The sequence below is a fragment of the Pituophis catenifer genome, unplaced genomic scaffold (assembly GCF_029215685.1).
Source record: "Pituophis catenifer annectens isolate HBS135680 unplaced genomic scaffold, rPitCat1.0.hap2 SCAF_4, whole genome shotgun sequence".
In the NCBI taxonomy this organism is placed as follows: Eukaryota; Metazoa; Chordata; class Lepidosauria; order Squamata; family Colubridae; genus Pituophis; species Pituophis catenifer.
The window spans coordinates 108,061,237-108,074,188 of record NW_027256884.1 but is presented as its reverse complement, the minus strand read 5'-3'; the positions used below and the strand labels follow the sequence as shown (position 1 = coordinate 108,074,188).

Sequence of the window (12,952 nt, the reverse complement as noted above, 5' to 3'; positions counted from 1 at the left end):
TACCAATAGTATTTATTAAAATCACCCAGAAGATAAAATCAGTGGTATATTGTGCAGTTTTGTTCATTACAAATTATCATTTGTATAGCACACTTATCTTAAAAGTGTTAAAACATGAAGTGCATTTCAGATCCCAGTGAATGAATGTGTGTGTGTTTTTGTTTATGTTTATGTTGTAGCAAGCAGATTTGATCTCTCTTGGGAAGGTTGTGCTGGCTTTGGCTTGCAATTCTTTGGCAGGAATTCAGAGAGAGAATTTGCAGAAAGCAATGGAACTGGTGACAATCAACTATTCCTCTGATTTGAAGAATCTTATTTTGTAAGAAAACTTGATTATAGAATAATAGTACCTTATTTGTGGAAAATATGTGTGTATAATTGCTATATTATAGATATTTTGATATCAAAAAAGCATAACTATGAAAAGAATTCTTCATGATGATAGAGACCCAGAAGAGTCTCTACTTTGAGGAGTTGTAGAACAAAACTCACTTACCCACCAATAAGGAAAAATAAAGACCAATTTTAATTAACATAAATTAGCAGTACTGTCTTTTTAAAACGCGCACACGAATACGTTTTATCTTTAACTCCAAATTTTGGCAGTCTATAGTAATTTACATTTGCTCCTGCACCTGTTTAATTCAAGATTTAAGTTAAAATTCCAGTTTTATCATGAAATTCACTAGGTGGCTTTTGGCTTTTGGAAAACCAGCTGTTTATTCACTGAATTTCAGTGAAAGGAGTTCACTTGAAATCTTTTATTTGCTCACATCACATATACTAGTTGTATCTGTCTTTGTATTTATAATTTATAGAGTAACGAATACTTTCATTGTCAAGAATTTTGCTTAGAAATCCAGTTTTAATAATTTTTAGGAATTTCTTTTGATAGATATTTGCTGACTGACCAAAACAGGCTTCGAAGTGTAAATGATATAATGCCTATGATTGGAGCAAGATTCTATACTCAGTTGGATGCTGCCCAAATGAGGAATGATGTTATAGAAGAAGATCTTGCAAAGGTAAAATACCTTACTGTACCCTACACTTTACACTGCAGTCTACTGTCATTTCCCCCCCCCCTACATTGGCTGTGTGCAAATGGATTTAGCTTGTTTCAAGGCATTTTCAGAATATCATAGATATGTAGATTAAGTCAGTGGACTTTCTGATAACAGCATCCTGTTTGTATGGTGGCCACATAGATGGATAGGAAACTATGAACAGGATATCAGTATGCTGTTATTTTATGTTTCGAAATAATATATTCAGAAGTTTGTAGTCTCAGCTAATACGAATAATATAGAGTCATCATTACAAATAAATAGTTGGGGTTCTTTAAAAAGCAAATTTAGCAAAGTAGCTATGAATTGCTTTATCTTTGATGAATTTGTGTCATGCAAAAACCATCCATGATACGGCCATAACTGCCCTTTGGGATGACAGTTCACTAATTTAGTATACTGTGTGAAAAAGTACTCTCCTTTATATGGCTAATTTTGTCAGATGTTCTTTTCCTTGCTAATCACTTCATGTATACTGCTAACTGGTTCAGTTGTTTCTCTCTTTTTTCTGGTCTAAAGAGTCACTAATGGTTGTAACTATTTCTTAGGTTAGAGTTATAATTTTAGTACTCATATTTTGCATATTACTCAAGTCAGGTTAAATAAATTGTTTTAGAGCTCTTAGGATGCTTGTATACTTTTTATTTTATTTTTTTTCTAATGAGCCCTAGTCCTATTCCTCATTAGGAATATCGCCTCAAAGGGATCACATCTTCCTTCATTGGAATTGTGGCCATGGCACTTCAAGTTATGTAACGGTGAGGGAACTATAATCTTTACAATAGGATGTAGGTGTCATATGCCTATGACACCTTGATAATGACACCTTAATATATGCCTATATATTACCTTGACTTACTTATTAAGTGAATATTTTTTGTAGGATTCAGGAAATTACTGCATCAAGTTCCTCACCATATCCTATCTCCTATAGGTATGTGTGATTTCAGTTATAATCGGTGCTGCCATTTTATCATTGTAACTAGTATTAGCATTGGAGGGCTTACAAATTACAAACTAAATGATTTAACAGCACAGGGAAGGAAGGACTTAGCTCTCTTGGTAAATTTGAATAGATACCTAACATTTTTTCCTGACATTTTGTCATTGGGCTGAAATATTTATATATTGGGTTTTCTTTTAATTTGTAGTATTCTTGTTATTTGTTGTTGCTGCTGTTATTATTGCTCAGGCCAAGTTGTCTCTTATATCTTCTTTTACAGGAAGTTCAGAATGGAAGATTATTTCGTCTTCTTGCAAAATTGGGAACAATCAATGAAAGACCAGAGTAAGGAATTCAAAAATTTTAATCATTACATTATTTTAAAAATGGCACCACTGGAGAGCTCAAATAATTATATAGGGCAGGGCTGTCAAACTCGCGGCCTGTGGGCCAGATGCGTCACGTGCTGGCCAGCTCAGCAAAGGGGAAAGTCACGATATGTCACTTGACAACACGAGTTTGACACCCCTGATGTAGGGTGAAGTTTTAAAGTATATCAGGCTCTGAAAACATTAACTAGGTTATTTTCATCAATATCCCCAACAAAATTTTATGATATGTGATTTTTATATACATATGTACTCATACACACACCTACACAGGTATTACTCATGGTCTGGAGGGACAAACATTCCTTGAGTTGAGGTTTTGTCTGAAAGCTAAAAATAATTAGTGCAAGGCAATACTTCATAGAATTTAACAATTTCCTGCATTTTCATGAGACTTGTAACTGTTTTAAACTCCAAACTGTTAGTTTCTTTTTGGGAAGGTATTTCAGTTTTTTCTTCCAACAGCAACAAACAGCCTCCAAGTGCATACAGTGGTACAGTGCCAATTCTGGATATTGGGAACAAAAATTGATATTTATAGAGAGTGCATTCTCCTGGACACTGTAAGTCTGACCACAGTAATGAATGATGCCAAAACGTGAAATTGTGTAATGGAATATTTCATGTTGAATGCTGGAAATTACAGAATTATTATATAAGAGCCTGTATGATATATCTTTCAAAATATCCAGATTATTTCATTGAGAGAGAAAAATATAGAGCATGACTAATTTAAAATTAATTTAAAATCAGCCCATTTTTTAGGAATCTGATCAAATTGAGGAAGTTAGTAAATCCCGTAATAATACATTTATAAATGATACCTTAGAGGTAATGAGCTTTGGCTCTCTCGAATTCTGAAGACTTCTTTTTCTTAAAACTAAATATAACATATATAAACAAATATATGTAGGCTGAACTATGTGTCTTTTTAATGAGAAACCTAAACACCCTTTTTTTACGATAGGTTCCAGAAGGATCCGACATGGTCAGAAACTGGAGACAGGTATCTCCTGAAGCTTTTTAGGGATCATCTTTTCCATCAGGTGACAGAAGCGGGTACTCCTTGGATTGATCTCAGTCACATTATCTCTTGTCTTAACAAGGTGAGCTAGAAGTTCAATATTTTTTCATTCATTGCAAATCCATTTGCAGAATCCATTTGCAGAATTGTCTTTTTCGCTCGTTTTTTTGCCTCCCTTTGGCACGCAAGCAAATTTCTCTCAAAATGCATGTTTGTCATTGCCTTTGGCAGTCACCCGACTCAATGGTGGCACTCTAAATTGTCGTATGAACGCTTCATCAGTTGGGTGCTGCATGTGACAGACCTGCTTCAGAAAAACCACTAAAGAATAGTTTAGCAGTAAGGAAGTTCAGACAGATAAATATCAATATCACACACTCTCCTTTATTCGTGTAACATGGTTGTGAGCAACAGTTTTAATTTTAAAAAGAACTATTTAGGGGGATGCGGTGGCTCAGTGGCAAAGACGCTGAGCTTGTCGATCAAAAGGTCAGCAGTTCAGTGGTTCGAATCCTAGTGCCGCATAATGGGATGAGCTCCCGTTACTTGTCCCAGCTTCTGCCAACCTAGCAGTTCGAAAGCATGTAAAAAATGCAAATAGAAAAATAGGAACCACTTTGGTGAGAAGATAACAGTGTTCTGTGCACCTTTGACATCTAGTCATGCTGGCCACATGACCACGGAGATGTCTTCGGACAATGCTGGCTCTTCAGCTTTGAAACGGAGATAAGCACCACCCCCTAGAGTTGGGAACGACTAGCACATATGTGCAAGGGGAACCTTTACCTTTATCTTTATGGTTTATTTCATTTTACATACTTAGAATTAATTTAAACTGTTAATTAAAACAAGCACAGATGAAACTGTGATTTCAGACAACAGTGTATTCATTTTTTAAATAATGTAGTACAACACCAACAGAGAGAACAAAAGATAAATGATAATTATACTGTGAGGAATAAAGACCACCTGTATATTATGCTGATTAAAATAACAAGTATGACAAAAGGAGGAAAAAGGCTAATGGGGAAAAGAAGAAAAGAGACACATATCAGTATAAAACTAATTCCATTTAAACCTATCATTAAATCTAGACATACTGTACAGGGGTGGGTTCCACTTACCTTTACTACCAGTTCGCAACGGGATCGCTCATATGCGCTTCGCTCGTGCACGCACCTTGCTTCTGTGCATGCGCAGATCGCTGATGACATCTGGGGCGGTGGGAGGGGCCTCCCGCCGGTTTTACTACCAGTTATTACGAACCGGTCTGAACTGGGGGCAACCCACCACTGATACTGTACATATGGAAATATATTGCTCCATCTTCTGATTTATAAAGCACAAAGTATTTTAAATAATAACAGACTATATCCTAAACCCCATCCTTTAAAATCAGATGAATAAACATTTGTTTCCATTTATCTTTGCTGGATTGCTAAAACTTTCATCATTTTGGAAACATAATTGAATATCATATTCAATATCATATTATATCTTATAAATTGAATATTTATAATATTATGTAATGACAAAATGATAATTTGAAATAAAATTGAAGCTATAGCTGAACAAGGTGTGAATGTGTGGGTTAAAGAGTCTTCACATTTCATACAATACCAATAAGCAAAAATTCAACATCCAATCATTTTAGAACATTTTGATGGGTCTAGTAAACATTGAATAAAAATTTATGATGGATTATTTTAATTTTTAAATTAAAAATTTAATTTAATTTTTAATTCTTATATGTTATGCTTTTTAACATCTGAATCACTGTTTCTTCAAAATTGAATATTTCAGTTCTTAATTCAACAATTTAGAAATACACAGTGGATATAAGAAGTCCAGACACCCCTGTTAAAATGCTAGGTTTTTGAGATATAAAAAAAAGATAAATCACTTCAGATTTTTTTCCACTTTTAATATAACATGTAAGCAGTATAATTCAATTGAAAAAAAAAAAACAAAGTGAAATGTTTTGGGGAAAAATAATAAAAAAACGTACAATAACATGGTTGCATATGTGTACACTCCATTAAATTAATACTTTGTTGAAGGACCTCTAAATCAACAACAAAAAAACAGAAGAATATCAAAGTTTTTGAATGGCCCAGCAAGAGCCTGGACCTGGGTCCAATTGAAAATCAGTGGGGTGACCTTAAGAGGGCTCTGCCCAGAAGATGCCCTCACAATCTGACAGATATGGAGTGCTTTTGCTAGGCAAAAAGTGGGCAAAGATTCCTAAGGCAAGACTGCCATCCTAAAATAGGCTCCTATCCCAAAAAGGCTGATGCTGTCATTAAATCAAAAGGTACTTTTGTCTTAACTAGAATGCTGGGATAATAAACGAAGAAAAAAAAAAGTTCTTTTGCCTGCCAATACTGTTGCTGATTATTAAGTTCTATTAACAAATAGTCTTGACAAAATTGTCTCCCATTTTATTTCAGTTAGATGCTGGTGTGCCAGAAAAAATAAGCCTCATTTCCAGAGATGAGAAGAGTGTCCTTGTGGTGGCATACAGCGACCTAAAACGCTGCTTTGAAAATACTTTTCAGGAACTGATTGCAGCCACAAACGGCCAGTTGTAGTGTTTGCAGGAAAGCATGCAGGACATTGCTGAGGAACAGAACCAAGCGCAAATTGCACTACAACAGATTGTCATCATCTCATTTCACATTTTGGGAAACAAAACACCATGAGATGGTGCACTTCGGTCAGGTACACTGTTACTTGAAGGGAAGAATGTTTTTGCTTACCCTGGAGCTCTGGCTGCCATTGGAGGCTTTATCTGTGAAGAATTTATTTTAAAGGAGCACATCAAGAGCATGATGTTCCTGCTTTTATTTTTTTCCCCCCACTTGTATATGCACTAATTTTAATTTTTAAAGACTTTCTGATCCCTGATGTTTTGCCACATTGGATCTTACTAAGGGAATCTCTTTGCAAAGACATTTCTGGGATTTTTTTTTTTTTTTTTTTTTTGCCACTGAATATACTGCAATCTTTTGGTTTTGATATTATTTGCACTCCAGAATACTATAAAGGACCAGATAAATAATTTCATAGAAATTGTGTTCTGTAAATTACAGTGTAGCTTGTAACCTCTGTAAAACTGTATAACATGCCATCCACTGTTTGATTAATTAATCAAACAAGAAGATGAGTATTTAAAGACAAAAAAAAATCAAGTAAAATATCTCAGAAACATCATATACAAAATCCCTTTTATTTGGCTGAAGCTTTGTCAAAGCGAAACAGCACCATTTTGAGTTGTGTACTGTACTTTCTGGGGTAAACCCGATTTGTTCTAAACACAACCAGCGCCTTTTAAATAAAATACCTGTTTCTATATTTTCCTGCTAATCAGATACATTTACATTTATGCAATTTTTAATAGACTTTTTAAAAAAAAATAATTGTTGCAGTCCTGAGAGTTCAGGAATGTATTCCTTTAAGTTACCTATAGTATCCTTCTTTTGTATAAAGTTCTGTTCTTTGAACCACAGCTTTATTATGGTACTTTACACTGGATACAGATACAGAGACACTGTTCAGAAGATTAAGTACACACAGCAGTTGTCTGGCATCGAAAGCTTTTGAAGTGTTATAGTCTGATTCTGGAGGAATGACGGTCTGCTGTGCCTTTGCAGTCACTGCTTAGCCCAAAGTAATATTACCTTTGATAATACTCAACACATGAATATTCAGTCTTCAAGTCTGGATTTTCCCCTTTAATTAACTTTCCAATACTGGATCCACTATTGTCTGCAAGCTTGGGTATTCAAGGGAATTTATAGTAGAACATCTACACTTTGATACGGATGACTGCCAAATATATAGGACTATTTTTTTTCCTTTCTCAAAGCGGTAGTGAAGACTGTATATCGGCCTCCTTTACCCAGCACTGAATATTTAATAGCACTGGGTGCTTACCATGAAGAAAAATGTGGAAACTTTCTCCAAAAGGTGTCAGAACTGATTCAAAGCACTTCCAACTGATGTTACTGGCATCCATTTTATTCTTGATATTTGTAATTTCAGATAAATTTTTAATAGTTCTCTCCAGTTTTATAAGCTTTAATGATGACACTCTTACTTTAGATTTATCCACAAGAAAACAGTGCTCTTCATAATGAAGACTTTGGAAAAGAAAGCCCACCTTTAACACCTTTACTTAAACACAACGGAGCCTGAAAATTAATAGTATCAATCAATGAGCTGAAAGAAATAAAAGCCAATTATTTTAATCTGGCAGAAAAATTAAACCATAACGTTTATTATTTAGAAGATAACAGTTGCCATAACATTATTTTTTAATATCATAAGGAACAGGGACTTTAAGATACGAATATGGGAAACCAGTCTTTTATCATTAGCTCATGTATTTGATGAAGAGCAGCTGTCTTTTTATATGTTTTTGAAAATCATATTGTAATTCTTTTGTACAAAAAGAAGTAGTAATTGTATTCTAGGAGAAATATTGAATGCTTTATTTATAAGCGGGCTGAGGCTTCTTTTTCCCACTATTGTGTTTTGTTTTGGTCTTTTTTTTTTTTTTTAATGAAAGGGGATCATCTCTTCAGTTGCAGCAATTGGAAAGTTTTTGACAGATTATTTTGTGGACCAATAATTCAGGAAATGCAAAGGCAGGGGTAAAGCAGGGCTTCAGGCTCCTCCTCGCTGCGTAAGTAAGCAAGGCCCACCTCATAAAGACAAGTTGCATTTTGCAAATCTTTGTCAGCACACGGTATCCATTCCTTGGCCCCAGTAATCTCAGGACTTGTTTTAAAGTAAATTTTACAAAATGAAAAGTGCAGAGAGCCAATAAATTTCCATATGTAACTGTTACCTAGAAATAATTGCTGTTGGGTGATGCATAGAACAACATGGAATTTTGTTTTGTTTTGTTTTTATGTGGTCCATGTTTTTGAATTTTCTACTTGGTGTTTTTTGGGGGGAGAATTCTACCACTCCAGTACAATTCCAGTGAGAAGGCTGTCCAGCATGTTCCATTCAGAGGAAGAGTCATTTATGTCATCTCTAAAGCTGAATAAGAATTTTTGAAAAGCAATGCCTATTTTTTCCACACAGGAAAATAATTGCGACCTTCCTGTTTTTATAGTATAAAGCACAGAATGGACAACCTTTGAAATCATGTAATACTAGTTTAAATTTAAATTGTTCTGTTTTAACTTGCTTGTTTGGACTTTTGTTTTCTGCTACACTGTAAATATTTGGGGAGTGTATAATGTAATTTCATTTTGTTTTTCATTTTGCCCTTGTCCCAGTAAATTCTAGATGTGAGCATCTTCCCCTAAAAAGCACCAGTATGTTACATTCTGATGTCATGATCCCACTATGTGTTACCTTTTAATCCTGTTTTTCATTCTTTTCACATGTACAGCAGTATTTTTAATAAAGAATTCCAGAAATAATATGGCTTCTTTGAGCAAGCAAAGATATGGGTATTGTGTTCTACTTCTTATATTAATGATTATCTTCTTTCAATATTACACATTGACTACACATCACACTCTTTGAAAAGATACATTGCCTATTTGAAGTACAGAAGTTCATTGGAAAATAAAAACGTGAAATGTTTGCCCATGTTCAAGTAGTAGAATATACAGCTTATATCAACTGAGTGGAGACTTCAGAGTAATCAAAGCTCTTCTGAAAAATTATTTTAATTTACTATTGTTCAAATTCTCTTGTCACCTTTAACAAAAACGTTGATAGTTATTCAAAACATTATAATTGAGTTTTATGAAATTTTCTATTACTTGAAGTGTTATTTGCAAAAATAAAGATGGTGAAGGCCTCTGTACCTGCACAGTCCCTGTGATTTTTATGTAAGGTATAAAAACTCGTAAACTTCATGCTACGGTAATTATATAAAAAAATGTCAATATTGTTTCATTGTATGAATTTATCTGGATTTTTGATTCTTTAATGCAGACCTTGCCTTAGAAAATTTATTTAACCGATTAAAATAAAAGCTGCAAGAAGTTTGCTTGGTGCCCTTTATCTGACATAAAAAGGCAGGAAAAATTAATAAGCTATTTTTAAAAAATATACACTAATCTATCACACAATGACCCAGAATGCATGTGTAATTTCCCTATTTAAATCCACTAAGTATGGGGAAAGATAAACGCATGTATTAAAGTGAAATTAGAGGAGATTGGCCGTTCTTGCTGTAGACTTGGACATAACAAAGTAGACATTGAATTTGCAGTTTCCTGTTTAGTTAGAGTTTGAGTTGGAGACTCTGCATTCTAGTTCTTTGTTATGAACAGAAGCCTTAATTCTGAGTGAGGCAGCCCTAACTGCTTCCAAGGTGGTGGTTGTGAAGAAAAGATAATGTACACTTCTTTGAATTGTGCAAAATATAGTTGGAATATAAATTAAATAATAGAACAGTGGATGCTCAAATACTCTGAAGTAGATTCTTTTTATGCTCAGGGAGGGAAAATAAGACATAGGTTCTGCTAAAACTTAAGTTTCAGGAGAGACTAAGAGCAAATTGTTGTCGTTATTAACCAGATGCAGCCAGTTTTATATCGCTAGAGTTTTGCCTCGTGATAGAGTTCAAGTTTCGTTGCACATTGAAGACCCTGTTTTTCCGCCAGGCCAGGCTATCAACATAATGATTTTAAATTGGGGTATTTTAAATTTTTGGGGTTTTAAACCGGCCAAATCTATTTAATTATTTTAATTTTTAATCATTGTTGTGTCTTGTGTATTTAAATTGGCTGTACACCGCCCTGAGTCCTTCGGGAGAAGGGCGGTATAGAAATAAAATTATTATTATTATTATTATTATTATTATTATTATTATTATTATTATTATTATTATTATTATTATTATTTAAAAAAACCAAAAAACTCATAGGTCCTTCAAAAATTAGCCTTAAAAAATTGAAAATTCTGACTTAAGAGTCAATTCCTGCCTAATATGAATGTAAAAATGTAGCAGTGTACTTTCATGTTAAATGATAAATGTTTTAGGTCCGTTTCCTATATTTCTTTATGCATTGTAAGTATATGACAAATGATCTCAGATTTTGCAGGTAAGGAAGAAAAAAAAAAGGATTTTTGATGCAATTCTGTATTTTAAAGTTGAACTGAGGCAGCTGGTAGATTGTATTTTCTCCTGTCTTTTTTTGATATTTAACATATTTAAGATATCCATCAAACCAGGGTATTCTGTGGCAGGAGATATTCTGATTAATAAAAATATTGATAGTCACAAGAACTCTGTGGGGGGGAAGTAATATACAACAGGCTACCTGTTTTTCTTATTTGAGTATAGTAACAAAGATGGTGAACTGGTAGATATAATGTTAATTTTGTAAAACTGTACAATGTCATTTGCCCAGTTCGTCAGAACTGTATCTGCACTCACGGACAAATGATTATCATGGCAGTTAAATCTGGATAAGCGGTTGAATTATTGATCCACTGATTTACATTTCTTGTAGCTGAAAGCCAACCTTTTGTTCATTTTTTTTTTTTTTGGTAATAAGTTTTTATTTTATTTTATAATATGTAAAAATTCCAACTTCAATTGAACAGTGTGTTGCCTGGGTACAAGTCATTTTAGGAAGTAATAAAGTGTTTACAACAATATTCATTGTATTAATATCAATTATTCTAATATTAATAACAATAATAATCATACTATTTGTTTAACCAATTTAGCATATCTTCCTTATATCACTGATCTTTTCATATATTTCCCTGTTTCTAGATCCTGTTTTTGTCAGCTAGCCATTGATAAAATAAGTTCCAAGTAAAAAAAAATATTCAGTTTCTTTCTTTTCCTTAATTGTGTTAGCTTGTCAATTTCTGCACATTCTAATATTTTTCTGATCACACCTTCATCTGTTGGGATCTCTTTACTTTTCCATTGTTGTGCAAATACTATTCTCGCTGCCGTTAATACATGTAAAAAAAAATGTTTAGCTCTCATGACTAAACAGGTAGGGGTCCTAATGAAAACACTGAAAAAGGATTTCCAAGTGGCCTCACCATACTCTAAGGCAGGGGTGTCAAACTCGCGTCATCAAGGCTGCGTCACATGACATATCAGGATATTTTTTTCCCCCTTCGCTAAACCAGGTGTGGGTGTGGCCAGCATGTGATGCAGCCGGCCCGCAGGCCACAAGTTTGACAGCCCTGCTGTAGGGAACACACATGTGCTGTGAGTTGTGCCTAAATGCACAACTAATGAGTGAGTGATTTCAACAGCTGTGAAATAAGATGTGGCCACTCTGAAGCTCCAGAGGAGATGCCCAGAATTTGAAGTAGATGAAGACTATATCTGATCAAAAATGGGCAAGAGTACTTATTTGAGATTATCTTTATTGATTATGGCAATAAAACATCAGATCCATGCGTTGGTGTTGGCTTTTTTAGAGAGAGGAGGTAGTTTCTTTGGCTTTTAAGGAGGCTTGGATCCGACAATCTTAGATAATTATCCTGTTCCTTCCCTTTTAATGAAAATTGTTCAAAAGTTGGTTAATAAGCAAATGGAGAGGATGATGGAGGAAGCTGATTATTTGAACCTAGTATAATTGAAATTTGATACAAAGATAGATGGAATTGGGGAGCATTAAAGTAGTTGTAAATTAAGGCATATCCTTGTTTGTTTTTGGAAATATTTCTGAGCATCGAAGAATACATTTCAGGCAAAGTTTTCCAACCAGATTTCTTAATCTACCATTTTCATAGAAATATTCAAGATCAGGTCTGAATTCAAGAACACTTCTTTTAAAGGATCAGTTAAAGATATACTGTATATGCAATCATGCCTGAGTAAAAAGATATTTCTTCAGATCAGGACAGTCCGTAATTGAAACATTGAGAGGCTTATGGTTTATAGGTGGATCTCAGGATACAGTGGCAATGGGAATGTAATTGCCATTCCTTAGCAACACAGTCATAAAGTGTGATGTCACATGACCACATTGCTTAGGGATGACAATTCTGGCAGTATTGGTTGCCATAGTTAAGTGAGGACCAGGCAGGTCATTAAGTGAAGATCTCAAGTGACAGTGACTTCTGATTTTCCTGCTGGCTTCTCCATTGATTATTTGAAATGCCAACAGGGAATGTCAAACAATAATGTGACCATGGATGACTTCATTATCATGATTGTGACCCAGATGCTAAGCACACAGATCACAATCTACATGACCACAGTAACACTGCAATAGCCAAGACTAGTCATGCGTCCCCCTTGTTCAGTGCCATCACAAGTTTGAACGATCGCGGAATTCACTGAACCCTGAGATGACCTATATTGTACCTGGGCATAAATGACAGCTTCTATAAATGGTGCACAATGATTAATTTAGATAAGATCTTAATGGGTTCTGATGACTATGTAATTAAAAAACTATACGGTTATTTATTAGAGGTAAAACTGGAAGAAGAACAAGTTAAAGAAACAATGATCGCATGGGGGAAAAACTTTGGTCATGGAATTGATTTAGAGAAATGGCAAAAATTGTGGTTGCAA

The 12,952-nt window shown here is 34.3% G+C and overlaps 1 protein-coding gene across 7 annotated transcripts in view; it reads left to right on the top strand.

Annotated features, from left to right (window-relative positions):
• The window catches only part of PAN3 (poly(A) specific ribonuclease subunit PAN3), a 71,919-nt gene extending 63,031 nt beyond the window's left edge, over nt 1-8,888 (top strand). For 4 of the 7 annotated variants that reach the window (XM_070942830.1, XM_070942827.1, XM_070942826.1 and 1 more), the window contains 5 exons: nt 180-319; nt 896-1,025; nt 2,291-2,355; nt 3,367-3,505; nt 5,874-8,888. In XM_070942830.1, the coding sequence (XP_070798931.1) occupies nt 180-319; nt 896-1,025; nt 2,291-2,355; nt 3,367-3,505; nt 5,874-6,014 (615 nt within the window). In that variant the 3' untranslated portion in view covers nt 6,015-8,888. Of the gene's footprint in view, nt 1-179; nt 320-895; nt 1,026-1,950; nt 2,002-2,290; nt 2,356-2,864; nt 3,506-5,873 lie in introns of those variants that run through there. The other 3 variants (XR_011600354.1, XM_070942829.1, XM_070942828.1) reach the window with 3 other exon arrangements.
• The last annotated feature ends 4,064 nt before the right edge of the window (nt 8,889-12,952 follow it).